General features: G+C 35.6%; 1 protein-coding gene across 1 annotated transcript in view; it reads right to left on the reverse strand.

Moving 5' to 3' along the window:
- The window catches only part of dchs2 (dachsous cadherin-related 2), a 48,848-nt gene that overhangs the window by 28,939 nt on the left and 3,862 nt on the right, over positions 1 to 16,047 (reverse strand). Inside the window, exons 2-6 of the mRNA XM_087237185.1 lie at positions 13,479 to 13,670; positions 13,140 to 13,371; positions 7,839 to 8,075; positions 2,474 to 3,502; positions 1,373 to 1,560 (exon numbers count right to left, since the gene is read on the reverse strand). Coding sequence (XP_087093311.1) covers positions 1,373 to 1,560; positions 2,474 to 3,502; positions 7,839 to 8,075; positions 13,140 to 13,371; positions 13,479 to 13,670 — 1,878 coding nt within the window. The remainder of the gene's footprint in view (positions 1 to 1,372; positions 1,561 to 2,473; positions 3,503 to 7,838; positions 8,076 to 13,139; positions 13,372 to 13,478; positions 13,671 to 16,047) is intronic.

Consider the following 16,047-nt stretch of genomic DNA (forward strand, 5'->3'; position numbering starts at 1 on the left):
ATATAATATGATCCATTTATGTCTATTTCACCGTATTGATGCTGTACTGTAGCTTTAGGATCTAAACTATGCTTTCAGATCATCAATACACACATACTGTACACATATTTGGGGTCGGTAAGATTTGAATGTTACTAAAATAAGTGTCTATTGCTGGTTAAGGCTAAGTTACAATTATCACTAGTTATAAACTATTAATAATCAAGTTTGCTTCAACAAACTCTTAATTCGCTACTTTTTAATAGTTATTAAGGTAGTAGTGAAGATTAAAGATGTAGAATAAGATCATGCAAGATCATGTACTTTAAAAGTACTATTATACAGCCAATATCTTAATAAGCCACAAACTAATAGTACTGATTACTATTATTATTATTAGTAATTAGTATTCATTCATTATATTTTCAACTTCCCTTTTTTAATCTGGGGTGGCCACAGAGAAATAAACCGCCGACTTATCCAGCATATGTTTTACGCAGCGGATGCCCTTCCAGCTGCAACCCATCACTGGGAAACATCCATACGCACTCATTCACACACATACATTACGGACAATTTCTTTGCATGTCTTTGGACTTGTGGGGAAAACCGAAGCACGGGGAGGATACCCGCACAAACACGGGGAGAACATGCAAACTCCACACAGTAGTGCAGCCAGTAATTAGTATTATTATTGTATGTATTTGTTGTGGAATTAATTCAAACCTTTCTGCGACAAACAAAATGTCGTTACAAAGTTCACACACATACACAGACACACAGCAAGAGCGTTCAACTTTGCACTGTTTATGCACGCAAATGTGACAGGATACACAAATTAACATATCCACTGCTATATGAATATCCGTTATGTTACTAAACAAAATAAACCTGATTAAATATCCACAAACCGGGATTGAGGTGTCTTCTTTTATAATTGTACTGACATGCAGTTGTGGTGATAAAGTAAAAGACGATAAATATCTGTAATTCATTACCAACACGCACTGTTTTCAAAACGTTTTAAACTAGTAAAACTCATACTTGATCACATTTGATGATGATTGATGATCACAATGAGCTGAACTGATCGTTTAATCCCAGTTGCTTTGCACACATTCTGTCTTGTTGATATGATTACACGTGTTACTATGGAGGTTATAAATAATTAAGTAATACTTTCCAAAGAACAGCATTTAAATGCAACTAAATTTTTGTATCCACACACTGTAACTGTGATCAAATTAATGCATTATTACTTAATAAACATTTTTTTTAAGTAACACAAATATCTTACTGACCCCAAACAATCTCTCTTTCTCTCTTGTTGGAGAGTTTTATAATTATCCAGAAGGTTTAACAACAATAAAACACAAAATAATAGTATTATGACCTGTACGTTTAGCTCTTTAGTGGAAGGCATGTGTGTGAATTGTGGCCGGTTATCGTTGACATCTGTCACAGTAATGTGAATAGTAGTAGTGGTGTTGAGACGAGGTCGACCTTGATCTGTGACCATCACCCTCAAAACATGCTGCGCCTGCTCCTCACGATCCAAAGCCACAAGGTTTATGATCTCTCCTACAGTCAGAGGAAGAAGACAGATGAGAAAGATATTGCCAATATATTCCACAAATAATTGCACTAAGGAGTAATACATGGAATTAAATGTGTTAAATTTGGAGGTATAAACATTAAAATAGTATTTTCTCCTAAAATATCCAGTTGAAGTCAGAATTAACCACTACTGAATTATTAGCCCCCTCTATATTTTTTCCTCAAACTGTGTTTAACGGAAAGTTATGTGTTTAACGAAAAGTTATGTTTTAAACATAATAGTTTTAATAGCTCATCTCTAATAACTGAGTTATTTTGTTTTGCCATGATGACAGTACATAATATTTGAATAGATATTTTTTAAGGTACTACTGTTCAGCTTAAAGAAAAATTTAAAGGCTTAACTAGGTTAATTAGGCAAGTTAGGGTAAAGGATGGTTTGTTCTGTTGATAATCGAAAAAAGTAGGAGGTTAAAATATTGACCTTAAAATGGCTGTTTTTATTCTAGCCGAAATAAAAAATAAGACTTTCTCCAGAAGAAAAAAGTATTTTAGGAAATATTGTGAAAAGTTCCTTGCTCTGGTATACATCAATTGAGAAAGATTTGAAAAAGAATAAAAATTCACAAAAGGGCTAATAATTTTAACTAAAACTGTCTTCATTTTTACTCATTTCCCACATTAGAAAGTTATGTGAAAGAAATTACTTATTATTTTATTTCATTTTATTTTTAGATTTTAAATACAAAAGTACATAAAACTTTACGGGAACAACTTACAAAAACATAATTAAACAAACAAATGTTTTGGACTTTGGATTTATTTATTTTTGAACACTTTAAAAAACAGTTTATGAAAAATAATCTGAAATTTAAAAAAAATTATAAAAATTTTTATTATTATTAAATATTAAATTAAATATGCCAGCAATTCCCACCTGTTCTGGAGTTGACAGAAAAGTATTTTCCATCTGTCAGCAAGATGAAGGACAACACTCCATTGTTAAGTGAATCTCTGTCTGAAGCTTTTACTGTTCCAATCAGTCCATGAGGAGACGGTCCCTCCTGCACGCTGAAGAAGTACACATCCCTACTGAAAACTGGTGCATTGTCATTCTCATCCTGAACCATGACCACCACAGTTGCTGTGGCCTCCATTTTGCTATTCTGTGCTTTTGCACACACAAAAAATCTGTAGCTAGGTTCTGTTTCATAGTCAAGGCTCTGAGATACAAACATCCATCCTGTCTCTGGGTGGATTCTAAATGGTGGGACTCCAGAGAGAGGTTTAAGAAAGTAAGTGATAACAGAGGTTTCTTTTCCAGAGGTTCCTGTGTGTTGCGATCTGTTTCCGTGAGCACGTACCTGAATCATTCTGGTGTCTTTTGGAGCACTTTCTCCAATTTCCACTTGGTAAACCAGAGTTTCAAATGCTAGAGTGTCGTCCACAGAAGCTGAAGAATCCATCTCTATCACAAGCCCTAATGTAGAGCTTAATGAAGGATGACCCTCATCCTCAGCTATGATGCTGAGCTCGTACCTCGAGCTGGAATCTCTGGAGACATCACCATTCAGCATGAGAGTCCCAAGATTTGGGTGAATGGTAAACAAGTGGCTTTTAGGATGTAACATGTAGTGGATTCTGCCATTAAATCCGCTGTCCGTGTCATGGGCATGTGCAATGAAGAGTGGTGTTCCTGGAGGGGTGGTACGGGATATGGTGATGTGTTCTGAGGTCTTTTGGAACACAGGTGGGTTGTCATTGATGTCAGTAATGGAGACATTGACCTGAGCACTGCTGTGGATAGGGAGGGTCCCTGTGTGCAACTGTATGTTTAAAATAACATAAGAGATAGACTCATGGTCCAGGGGCTGGGCGGTGTTAATGATGCCAGTCTGGGAATCAATTGAAAAAAGCCCCTGCGGATCACCTGAGGATATCACATATGAAACTACCTCCACTGAATCTGCAAATACAAAAATAAAATGTCATTAATATGGTGGAATTAAAACTGGAAAATAGCAGACATGTTTGAATTACATTGCTTTTGTCACCTGAAAGTCCTTCACTTGAATTGTATGAAGAGATATTCCAAGATTAGCACAAGATTTATTTCTGATTTTTGGAACCGTGTGTTTATTCTTGTTTTGGTGGCAGATTCTGGACACTGGTCCTGACTAGTCTTGGATGTTGTGCTTGGCTTGAGTTTACTCGGGCCGTGCACTCAATTTTTTTGTCTGTGTCTTTCTGTGCCATGTGCTCTCCTGTCTATTGTCTAGTCCACAGGTGTCAAACTCAGTTCCTGGAGGGTCACAGCTCTGCACAGTTTAGTTCCAACCATAATTAATGATCATACTAATTAAGACCTTCAGGCTTGTTGGAAACTTGCAGTTAAGTATGTTGGAATTGGGTTGGAACTAAACTGTGCAGGGCTGCGGGCCTCCAGGAACTGAGTTTGACACCCCTGGTCTAGTCCCACCCATCTTGTTATCCCGTTATTGGTTAATTTGGTTCATCTGTCTGTTTATTTGATTTTTGCTCTCTTTATAGCTTACTCATGTTCTTTATCCTGTCCTGGTTTGTTGTCATTCTTTCATTTGAGTTTGTCATCTAGTCAAGATTTTATAGTACAGAATAAGTCAAGCACAAGAAGTTTTTATTTTCCCCCGTTGGGTTGTTTAACTTCATTTTTGTGTTCCTTTGAATTAACAAAGTCATTTTGGTTGTTGCAATTTGATCCTCACCTTTTCTTCAACACCAAACCCTGACACAGGGTTGATGATACACTCAGAAAAAAAGGTATACACAGCTGTCACTGGGGTGGCAACTTTTCAAAAGGTACACATTTGTACTTTAAGGATCCATATTGGTACCTCAAAAGTAGATATTAGTACCTACATATTTTAAGAGGAACACTTTTGTACTTTTTAGGTATAATATATACCCTTGAGGGATTAACATGGACCATTTACGTACAAATTTGTACCTTTTGAAAAAGTACCACCCTAGTGACAGCTAGTGACAACCTTTATTTCTAAAAGTGTAGGGGTTGTTCTTCGTGCTTAAAACATAAAAATTTGTCGTAGCTAGTAACCTAGTGGTCTGTGCAGACCCCACTACCTCCAACATCAGTTTCTGTCAATATTTACTGTCCTATCATAATAAAGACAAAAATTTCAAAAATCAAGGAAGGTGATAAGTCACTAGTTATATTTTAATAAATCTTCCAGGATACATTAATACATACTCCATTGCATAGATGTACAATTGTTACCCCTTTTTTAAAACTTTACATGACAATTTGAAATTAAATGTATAGACCTTTCAATGTCAAGTGAATTTTTGTTAAACTTACTCACAAACCATATGCTTATAAAATTTGGTCATACCATTAACATATGTATTAAAAATGTTTATTTTCAGATTCTAAGCTACTGTTTGACAGTTGAGACCTTGATACAGCAGGCGAAATCCAAAGCTGCCAGAGATTAGAGACCCTCCCCCCTTAACTCAGAAACTCAGAAATTCTGGCCTTCATTTGAAGAAGAGAGGGTTAATCAGTTAATCTAAAGGTAACCTCAGTTGACTGTCTACTGTTCAAATATTGAAGGCTAAACACTTGTCTGTGTGCATGTAATATAGCATGTACAGTATGCGAGGAAAACAAAAACAAAGACAACCCAGTTTTATAATCAAGAATTAAATGTTTTAAATGACTATTTCATATACATTATGCCTGATGGAACATTCTGCACACAGAAATAGCAATTGCTATCAAATGCTATGACACATGACAACAGTACAATAAACGTACCATGACTATATCATTCATTCATTCATTTTCTTGACGGCTTAGTCCCTTCATTAATCCAGGGTCACCACAGCGGAATGAACCACCAACTTATACAGCAAGTTTTTACGCAGCGGATGCCCTTCCAGCCGCAACCCATCTCTGGGAAACATCCATACACATACACTACGTTCACACACATACACTACGGACAATTTAGCCAACCCAATTCACCTGTACCACATGTCTTTGGACTGTGGGGGAAACCGGAGCATCCGGAGGAAACCCACACGAAGGCAGGGAGAACATGCAAACTCCACGCAGAAACGCCAACTGAGCCAAGGTTCGAACCAGCGACCTTCTTGCTGTGAGCCGACAGCACTACCTACTGCGCCACTGCCTCGCCCCATAACTATATCAAAATCTAAAAACATTTCCTATTAAGTAGTTTTCAGAGTGTGTTAAGAATGTGTGATAAACTCTAGCTAACCCCTGTTCACTAAACACAACTGGTTGCAGACTATGAGAGCCAAAGGAAAGAGAGCATGACATATCTCGTAAACATCCTGGACATCTAGGCTGATATTTAACCCTCTGATCAGCTAATCCCTGCCCTGCAAACTGGATTAGTCACTGGGGTAACAGTAGTCAGTTAGTAGTGGAAAATCACAGTTTAAAACACACATGCATTTTGATGCTTAGAATTCATTTGGTGTTGCATAGCTTTCAACAGATGTTTTCTTTTTTTTTTTACCAGAAAAACAATAAAGAAACATTATTATTGATAATAATATCAATAAATGAGTGATAATCACAAATTGTGATTAGTTCAAATACAGTGTAGTGCAAATATATAAACACATGTATTAAACCATTCAGTCATTTAATGATTTTTCTTTGGCTTAGTTTCTATTTCAGAGGTCACCACAGCGGAATGAACCGCCAACTATTCCAGCAGATGTTTTACGCAGCGGATACCCTTTTAGCTGCAACTCAGTATTGGGAAACATCTATACATAATAATTCAAATTCTGTGTAATAAACTATGGCCAAATACTGGATTAGTTTATTCAATTAATCTATTCACCCTTTTCTTCGCCGACGAGCGGGCGCAGCCATTTTAATCTTTTTGGCTCGAGACTTCCGGTCTCATTCACTTCCATTCATTTTTAGACATTAAAAACTGCTCGTTTCGCTGTTTGATGTTGCAAACTGATATTTTCTTATTATATTATACAACTTGGTCTGTATATTTTTTGGTTTTTAACCATTTATTTTTGGTTGCCATGCAAACACTTGTTTGTAGAGCAAGTAGTTTGACCGTTTTCTGCCGTTTATTATTTCTAGCCATTTCTCCCATAGGCAACTGAATCGGAAGTTCTAAAACAACCGCGAAAACAGGCGCACTTCCGCATTTTAGAATAGGGTCAATAGCGCATGTGTTTGGACTATGGGGAAACCAGAAAACCAGGAGGAAACCCATGCGAACACAGGGAGAACATGCAAACTCCACACAAAAATGCCAACTGGAACTCGAACCAGCGACATATTTTGACTTGAATAAAACCAGTTACCTAATGCTAAGTTCACACGGCAAGATTTTAGCCCTGGAAAATAGCCTTAGCCATAGGAAAATAGACATGACTATGAACATCATGCAGTGTGAACTCATTAGATAATAATTATCAATGTATGACCATATTAAATGTTGTTATATTGTCAAGTCTCATACACAACGCTACACTGTAAACCCCGCTGCTGGCATAACCAAAAATATTAAGTTAGTATAACTTGACATTACTTAAAATACCAAGTTTTGCCTAAACTTAACATTTAATTACTTTAAACAATTCACCACGTCTCTGTTTAAAATGATTGGTTGTGCTTAAAATTCTGCCTTGACACCCGTGCTGATTGGTCGATATATGCTATATGACACAAGGTGGTCATTTTGCTTGTGATGCTGAATTTTGCTGAAGTACAGCAGGACAGAGGAACTACCTGACCTCATCAGAAGAAAAAAAAGAAAAGTTAAATTAGAAAGTAAATATTTAAATGCTTTTATACATTTTTCTTAATTGCTATACTACATATATTGGGCTAACGACCCACCTTGTAAAAATTAGATGTTACAAAACACCAACATGGTGCGGCTAAATATTAACTTCGATATGGCCCTGGGAGTAAGTAAAAAATATAAACGACGAAAAATTTGGAAGTTTAGTCTATTAGCCATTTTAAGTTATCTATACTTAAACATTTAAGTTATCTTTAATTGAACATTTAAGCTAATTCAATGAAGAAACCATATTTGGTCAACTCAATTAATTGAGTTGTCAATTTCCCATTACTCAAACCAAATGAGGTCATCACTTTCCTCAGATCATTTGAGGAAAGTGGTTACATAGGGGTTTTAAACCAGCTTACCCGATGGTTTTAAACAGAGACATGAATTCTTACTTATTAGGGTTTACAGTGAATGTGTCACAATATTCCCCACAAAATAACTCACTGGCAGGGGTAATGGCCTGAACCAAACCCACAGAAGAGCCCACTGGTGCGTCCTCAGAGATGGAGAAGGTGTATTGAGCTTTCTGGAAGAGGGCAGGAGGCTGGTCGCTCTGCAAGATGTTCACAGTGATGTTAGCAGGATAAGCAGCAGACATGCCTCCTCCATCTCGAGCAGAAACAGACAGCTTCACACTGCTACTGCGCAGCTGCATTAGAGAAGAGCTCAGGTAGACCGAACCTGCCGAACACACAAAACCAACATTAACATCTTGCCTATAGGTGATCTATTTGGACCTGAAGCAGCAATTGATAAGTACAGAAATCTGGAGGAAGGTCTTTAGGAATAGGATTGGTGACGTGTAGGTGGTATGTTATTTTTAAATTTGATTAGGCATCAACTTTCTGCTGAAGTATAACAATCAAAACATAGTCAAAAGTTGAGTAGTGGCTACAACAGTTGGACAACACTCAAATCTAATACTAAAATTGGAAAGCACTTTAGGAACGGAGATGTCCACACAATGCCTTTGGGTTTATTTTTAAGTATATTATGACTTATACAAATTTGATTTAGATATCTAAATCACAACAGCATTACGTTCTTTAATAATAATGTGTGGCGACGCACTGGCACAGTGGATAGCACAATCGCCTCACAGCAAGAACGTTGCTGTTTCGAGCCTCGGCTGGGTCAGTTGGCGTTTCTGTGTGGAGTTTGCATGTTCTCCCTGCGTTCGTGTGGGTTTAGCCAAGGTGCTCCGGTTTCAACCACAATCCAAAGACATGTGGTACAGGTGAATTGGGTAAGCTAAATTGTCTGTAGTGTATGAGTGTGAATGAGTGTGTATGGATGTTTCCCAGAGATGGGTTGCAGCTGGAAGGGCATTCGTTGCATAAAACACGTGCTGGATAAGTTGGTGGTTCATTCCGCTGTGGTGACCCTGGATTAATAAAGGGACTAAGAAAACGAATGAATGAATGATTAATAATGTGTGACTATGTCAACTGTGCAACTGAAGCAAACTGTCAGAAATAACCAGTTTGTTGAAAAGATCTGTAAATCTGATCATTAGAGCATAATATGCTCAACTAATAGTTAAAAGAAGGTTTATATTTGCAACCAGGGCTTGACATTAACACCAGCCAACCCGCCAAATGCGGGTAGATTTCAGCTGTGGAAGGTTAGAGAGCCGGTCCTACTAGCCACTTTGGCTGGTTGAAAGTAATGTTTAAATTGTAGTTCATTGAGAAGCAGCACGACTGACAAAATAACTGTTCACGTTAGCAAAAGAAAGCAGGTGAATATCGAATGAGAGGATGATTTATAAAGCTTGCGCGCTCCCGTTTCCTTGCACAATGCAACATTGCCATTAACCATTCTTTGAACAGATTATAATTAAGCTAAAGTTAACTGCACGCAATCATCCTTTCATTATCGCACATGGTATGTGTTTCACCTGCTTTCTTTTGCTCACAGTTTTTTTAAATTTTTTTTTTTACTTATGGTTTAATTATCATTCATTAAATAGAATTGCTTTGATAGGAGATTAACTTCCTATTTATGCATAGTGAACTGGTCAGGGACCTTTAACCTGGACAAACTTTTGTGCATACTTTTAGTTAAATGGCAATAATTCTTTTTCAAATGTCTTTTTTTTTTTTTTTTAAAGAAAGGTTTTGTTGAATAAAAGCACATGTATAGAGCTAAATTTTGCATGTTTTCATTTTTTTAAATTAGTTAAAATGTATAGCTGAGAAATAATTAGTTATTTGTTAATTTATTTTTGGAGTGGCCAGATAAAAGTTTGGTAAATCCTTAATCCTAACTGTACTTAATGACTCTTTGAAATTGATAAACTCTATAAAATACTTAAGTTTAATATGTAATAAAAGTCAATTCTTTGACTGCTACAGAACTAACTGAAAACAATTTCACTGAGGATTCTACTTTACCTCCAGCTCTGTATAATTCTTTAGCAATATTCATTGGATAACAGGGATAAGTTCACATCACTGAAGGTGATGTGGTTATGTTTGTTGTTAGCTCCACTTTTGACAGATGGTGGGAGGCCCGCTAGATTCTGTCACCTTGAACTAACTTCAAATCCTTATCTGTTGATTGAAACTGGGGTGAGTAACCTTATGCATTCATGCACTCATTGGCACACAGAAAGCTAATCACTGGCAAGCAGACAAGAGCATGAGTGATTAAATCTTTAAATATTGTATTTAGCTGTTTGTTTTAGCAGTCCCTAACAATAAAAAATATACTTAGTCCTCATTAGAGATCTACCCAGGATTTCTTCAGGTGATAATTGGAATTTTTTATTTAATCCATAATTATTGATAGTTTATGTTTGCTTGGTAAGAATAAGTAATGGGATTTTTATTTTGATTCATCTTCCCAATTTTTCCATAGACTTTCTGCATTGTTCAGTTGTTTGCAAGATTAATAAAACAACATTTAAGACAGTTAGCCAATCATCTGTTGAGACACAATCACACTCTGTAAATCTATTTCCATCATAATTGAAGAATGTAACTAATAAAAATGTAAAACTTAATACGATGGAAACATACAGTGTAGCTACTTTTTAATGTGTGTAATATCACTGTTACAATTTTTATGTAAGAAATTGTATTCACCAAAGTGCAGTACTGAAAGCACAATTAGTTGAAGATTAATTAATTGAGATTTATGAATATGAATAAAGAAAATATGAATACAATAAATATATAAATATGCAGCATATTATATTATTGTACATAAACAACATTTTAATATAAACAGACACATACAGCATGACATCATGCCAAAAAAGTACTTGAATTCAAAACATCACTGTTTTAATGTGAACTTAAAATCCTGTTGTGTCTTTAACTTAATGAGGTGAACTAATGGTGCTTAAAAATGTATCAATACATATTGGTTATGGCTATGTGTGTGAGAGAATATATACTGTACCTACTGTAGCATAAGCCATTTATCCTTTAATTTCCTTTCTGACAATAACTGAAATGCTTGATCGAATGTAGTGAAATGATTTCACATTCGCTTAAAATGTTCTACACATCTGCATTTAATGTAAGGGAAGAAATGTTTACTTTAGTGGGAGCACACTAAAAGACAAGGAGCATTTGTTTTCAGATCTAAGCCACAGCTGCTTGCCCTCACTGCTGTCTTCTAAATGTAAGAGAGAATATAACATTTAACATGGAACAATAATTGATGACAGAACTGTGATTAATGTAAGAATAGGCCTGCTACTTCATTACAGTGTAATCTGATTATTGTACTGCGTCACACCAATGGTTTAGCAGTGGCTCTATGTACGTATGTGAAAACGCAAAGGCAGTGATTATAACTGATGCTATTCAAAAACCTTGAATATTATTTACTAAAATCATGATATTGTGTTTTTGATTTTTGATATCTTTAATATGTCTGCACAATAATATTGTATGGATGAAATAAAACATCTGTCATATCATATTATGCTCTCACTTATACTGTGGTGTCGCATCTTACATCGTTCATGGTAATAGCTTTTTTTCATTATTTGAATGACTGGAATCTTACACAACACCACATGGATGAAGGCAGAAACATGAATAACAGCCTGATTAAAAAGTTTTATATTTTTTTAAACAATACTTGTGTTTATATTTCTACATCCTTATACATTTCGCCAGAAATTTGAACAAAGCTAAAAAAAAATAATAATGTAAGAAAAAGTATATTTGCGTATATACTTTAAATGTAAAAAAAAAAGAATCAATAAATATATTGTAAACTATTCATACATTTTTATATATACTACTGTATCAGTATGTACTGATAACTAGATTACTTTATATTTTACTTTTTATACATTATCAGGATGAGATGTTGTGATATGAGATTTTTATCATACTGTGTCATGTAATTCTTTATTGATTGTTATGCTTAAAATAAAATAACTTACATAAGAGTAAATAATGTTAATATATACTGTACGTGTACCTGGCTGCACTGGAACTCCTTAAATGTATTAAATTGTACAAAATATTATAGCAAATTATGGAGGTGAAATTACAAATTAAACGCTGTGTAAAACGTATATCAATCCTTCAAAGAAAAGAAGAAAAAATTCTTTCTGTATGTGCTCTAAGTAGACACCACAAAAAACATGTCACGTGTCACTCATGTCCAGTAAGGACTTAACAAGGTGCTGTGTAAATCCACTGGCTTCCTACTGGGACATGACAGACCCCATTACTATATCTGTTAAAGAAGTCTCTTAGCCTGACTGTCAAGACAAGCACGCACTAACATGTCTAAACCAAATAGATTCATTCATTCATTTTCTTTTCGGCTTCGTCCTTTTTTTAATCTGGATCTTTATTAATCTTTTCTTATCCAGCATATGTTTTACACAGCGGATACCCTTCCAGCTGCAACCCATCACTAGGAAACATCCATACACACTTATTTACACACAGACACTACAGAAAATCTGGCTTACCCAATTCACCTATAATACATGTTTTTGGATAACCCGAAGGAAACCCAAGTGAAAATGGGGAGAACATGCAAACTCTACACAGAAATGCCAACTGACCCAGCCGGGGCTCGAACCAAAAAAAATCCGGAAAATCCAAAAACTGACTCTCCATAGACAGCAACGCAGTCTGAGAGAGCTTTCAGATTTAAAATATCTCAATTTGTGTTGTAATGATGAACAATAAATGAATGATGAACGATGTAGAAGTCCGGTTTTCCCCATCCACTGAATTGATTAACAGGGGCCATGTTTCTATATTAACTCGTATACACATGTCCACAGAATTTTTTTGTAAATAAACTGGGATTAAAATATCAGTTCCAGGCACGTGAGAACGGTGGGCAGTGAGAATTAGCTCATTTGCATTTAAACCACAGAAAATAAAAACAGCTATAATGTATTTAGAGGCACAATGTCAGGAGGCTATAATAAATTATCTGATGTGTATTTTAAGCTGAAAACTTACAGATACATTCTTTAGACACCAAAGACTTATCTTACATCTAGTAAAATGGGAAGAATTTGTGCCCTTTAAAAAAAGAAGTCATCTACATCTGAGACATTTTGTGTTACTGGAAGAATAATGAAGATTTTCATGCTATTTTCATCTAAATAAAAGTCTCTGAGGTGAACAAATAAAAAGTGCTAAACCCTCACCTAACATACAAATGGGACATACTCAAGTGGGATAAGCAACAAACACACATTTAGGTGCTGAGCAAACACATAATGCTAAATGTTAACTTGCAACACGTTACCTGTTGACTGGTCCATAGTGAATAAAGTCGCAGAATCTCCAGGCTGAAGTTCGTAAGTGATTTTCCCATAGTTTCCAGCATCTTGGTCAGACGCATAAACATTAAGGAGCTCAGTGCCAGGTTGGGCATGGACGCTCACACTTGTGACATATTTCCCAGGATTAAAAACAGGAGCATTATCATTCACATCTTCTATGCCAATATGAACAAATGTTTGCGAGCTGAACCCGTCCTGTTCAGAAAAATAATAAGACAAGCTTAAAAAGCATATTTGTAAGCTACTTTTTCAGTCTAAATGTAATATTCTACAATATGAGGATTAACAAAACTTAAACTTACTTGATCTTCAGCTTTAATCAACAGGTCAAAGGTCAAAAGGCCAGCTTCATAATCAATATCTTGAGACACACAAATGTTCCCAGTCACAGAGTTTATGTGAAAGAAAGGGTGAACATCCTTGCCACTGAAGCCGTCATAAAGGAAGTATTGCACTGATCCAAATTCAGCACCATCGGCATCTATGGCAGTTACCTGGACCAGATGAATAAGTAAAAAAAATATATTATTTATAAATTATGTAAGTTACATGTTATTATCAAAATCTACAGCTGACATTATTTCATGACCCCCAATGCTAGAATTACTCAGAAGGAACTTATACTGATATACTGAAATTTAGTTTACCCCTCAAGCACTATGATTCTTGTCTAATTCTTGCCTTGTCTAGTTCTAAAGTGGTGATGCTTATTTTTAATAAACAACAATATATAAATGTGTCACCAAAAAAATCCTGTCCTTGTATTGATTATTTAGACAGACCTAATGGTCAGACAAATATTCCTTTTTAAATATAAAAAAAAGATATCTAATATTATAAACAATTTCAGTTAAGTAAACTGCATCTTTCCTAATCTAAAAGCCAGTCATTTTTAAAGAAGTAGTATTCAACTATCTGACCATAAGGCCGGTCCTTATCTTATTAACTTCGGTTAAAGTGTTGGCACAGCAAAGGGTGTCTCAGATTAACCTTTCCCACTTCACTCTTTGAGCAGGCAAATTGTGATATACCTGTTTCAACAAAACACTCCTGCACACACTTGATATTAAACTGTGTTTTGTTGGAATATCTAATCAATTCCATGTGTTCAATAAAAAAAGGTAAGCAGGGGTTTTTCTTCAATGTCAAAAATCTTAGTAATTTATTAGCTTCAAACGAATAATTTGATTTACAGAATTCTGATAACCCCATTTCAATGTATAAGTTAAATTCAATTGGTACGCAACAACTTTCATTTCCTGATGCACGCTTTTATACGCAGTTGATATCAATAGGTGGACTTTAGTGAAATTCATCCCTTTGCAATCATTCTCCAGTCCTCCTTTGGCCGCTCCCATACATACGTCCTCTTTGTCTACTTATTCTCTGCACAACGTCAAAAGCACGAGACTTCTCAACTGCAAATTCTGTGTTCATTGTCAACCCATCTCTGCTCACAGGAAGATTCACTGCAGAGCTCAAGTTAATTTCAGACAATCAGGCCCTTGCATTTCCATCAGCTTCACCTACTTCTTCAAAATTGCTTTATTAGTATACTATGCAAGGCATATCACACACGAGAAGAAGCTTGGTTAATATGCCACCTTAAGCTAGTGGTCACCAAACTTGTTCCTGGAGGGCCGGTGTCCTGCAGATTTTAGCTCCAACTTAAATCAAACACTCCTGAACAAGCGTATCAAGGACTTACTAGGTATACTTAAAACATCCAGGCAGGTGTATTAAGGCAAGTTGGAGCTAAACCCTGCAGGGACACCGGCCCTCCAGGACCAAGATTGGTGACCGCTGCCTTAAGCAATACAAATACAATTGTCCAATGAAAAGAGAAAGAGACAAAAATTATTAAAAATATATATATTTCTTTTTCCCCAACAGTTTTCATCAATCTGAATCACAAGTGGACAGTGCTCGATACAAATGAAAACAGGGACTAAAACAATATGAGCTTGTCAACTTTGTGGTTGGGGTGGATATCACACTTGGTTTATTCATTTTTTTAAAAAAGAAAAGTTTTCGTTTTATACAAATTAATGTAAATCTGCCAAATTGCAACCTTTTTTGCTGATGATATTGAGGTGGATGGAGAGTGTTAACCTCCTATTAATTCAGAGCTTATGCTATGTTCTTTTTGTACACCTCATACACACTCGTATGTATTTGTGGTCTAGATCCTAAACAGATATACTGCAGAAGACTGATCAGAAAACCGATCAAAACAAAAAGTTTTGATTGCACTACATAAAATTTTTTTGCAGTCGGTTTAACAAATGTGTTAAAAAGGGGGTTCTGAATTATTCTTCCTATCTTCAGCAACTGCAGCAACTTATGATCTTATGCTTTCTGTCATAAAAGAGATTATATCAGCATTTATGAGCCCAGTAGTGGGTGGAAGGATTGGGACCTCCGGTCAAAGTCTGAAAACATGTGTCTAAGATCATAAATTATAGAAACCCTCTCGCACGCAAAGCTCATTGCGGCCATGATCAAAAAGATAGATATCAAAAAATATATTCTGTAAAAAACCTGTACCTACCAAACATAAAATACAGCAAAACAACATTAAATCTTTAACAAAAATGTACATATTTTGTTTTAACACATGTAAATGGCTATCTAAATGTTTTTTGCAAATACTGTAAAAGTTCAGTGAAATTTTTGCAAGGATGTGCATGCATGGAGTATTTTAACAGATGGTACCCTAAAATAGCTCTGGTCTCAACACTTCAGAGTTAGTCTGGGATTACACAAAGACACAAAACTAACTGAGACTAAACCCTAAATACACAGAACAAATTCTCCAAGATGTAAATCACCATTCACAGCTGAAAAAGAACTGGTGCAGCCTTAGAAATA

The sequence above is a fragment of the Danio rerio genome, chromosome 1, assembly GCF_052040795.2.
Source record: "Danio rerio strain M-AB ecotype USA chromosome 1, GRCz13ab, whole genome shotgun sequence".
NCBI classification, from domain to species: domain Eukaryota; kingdom Metazoa; phylum Chordata; class Actinopteri; order Cypriniformes; family Danionidae; genus Danio; species Danio rerio.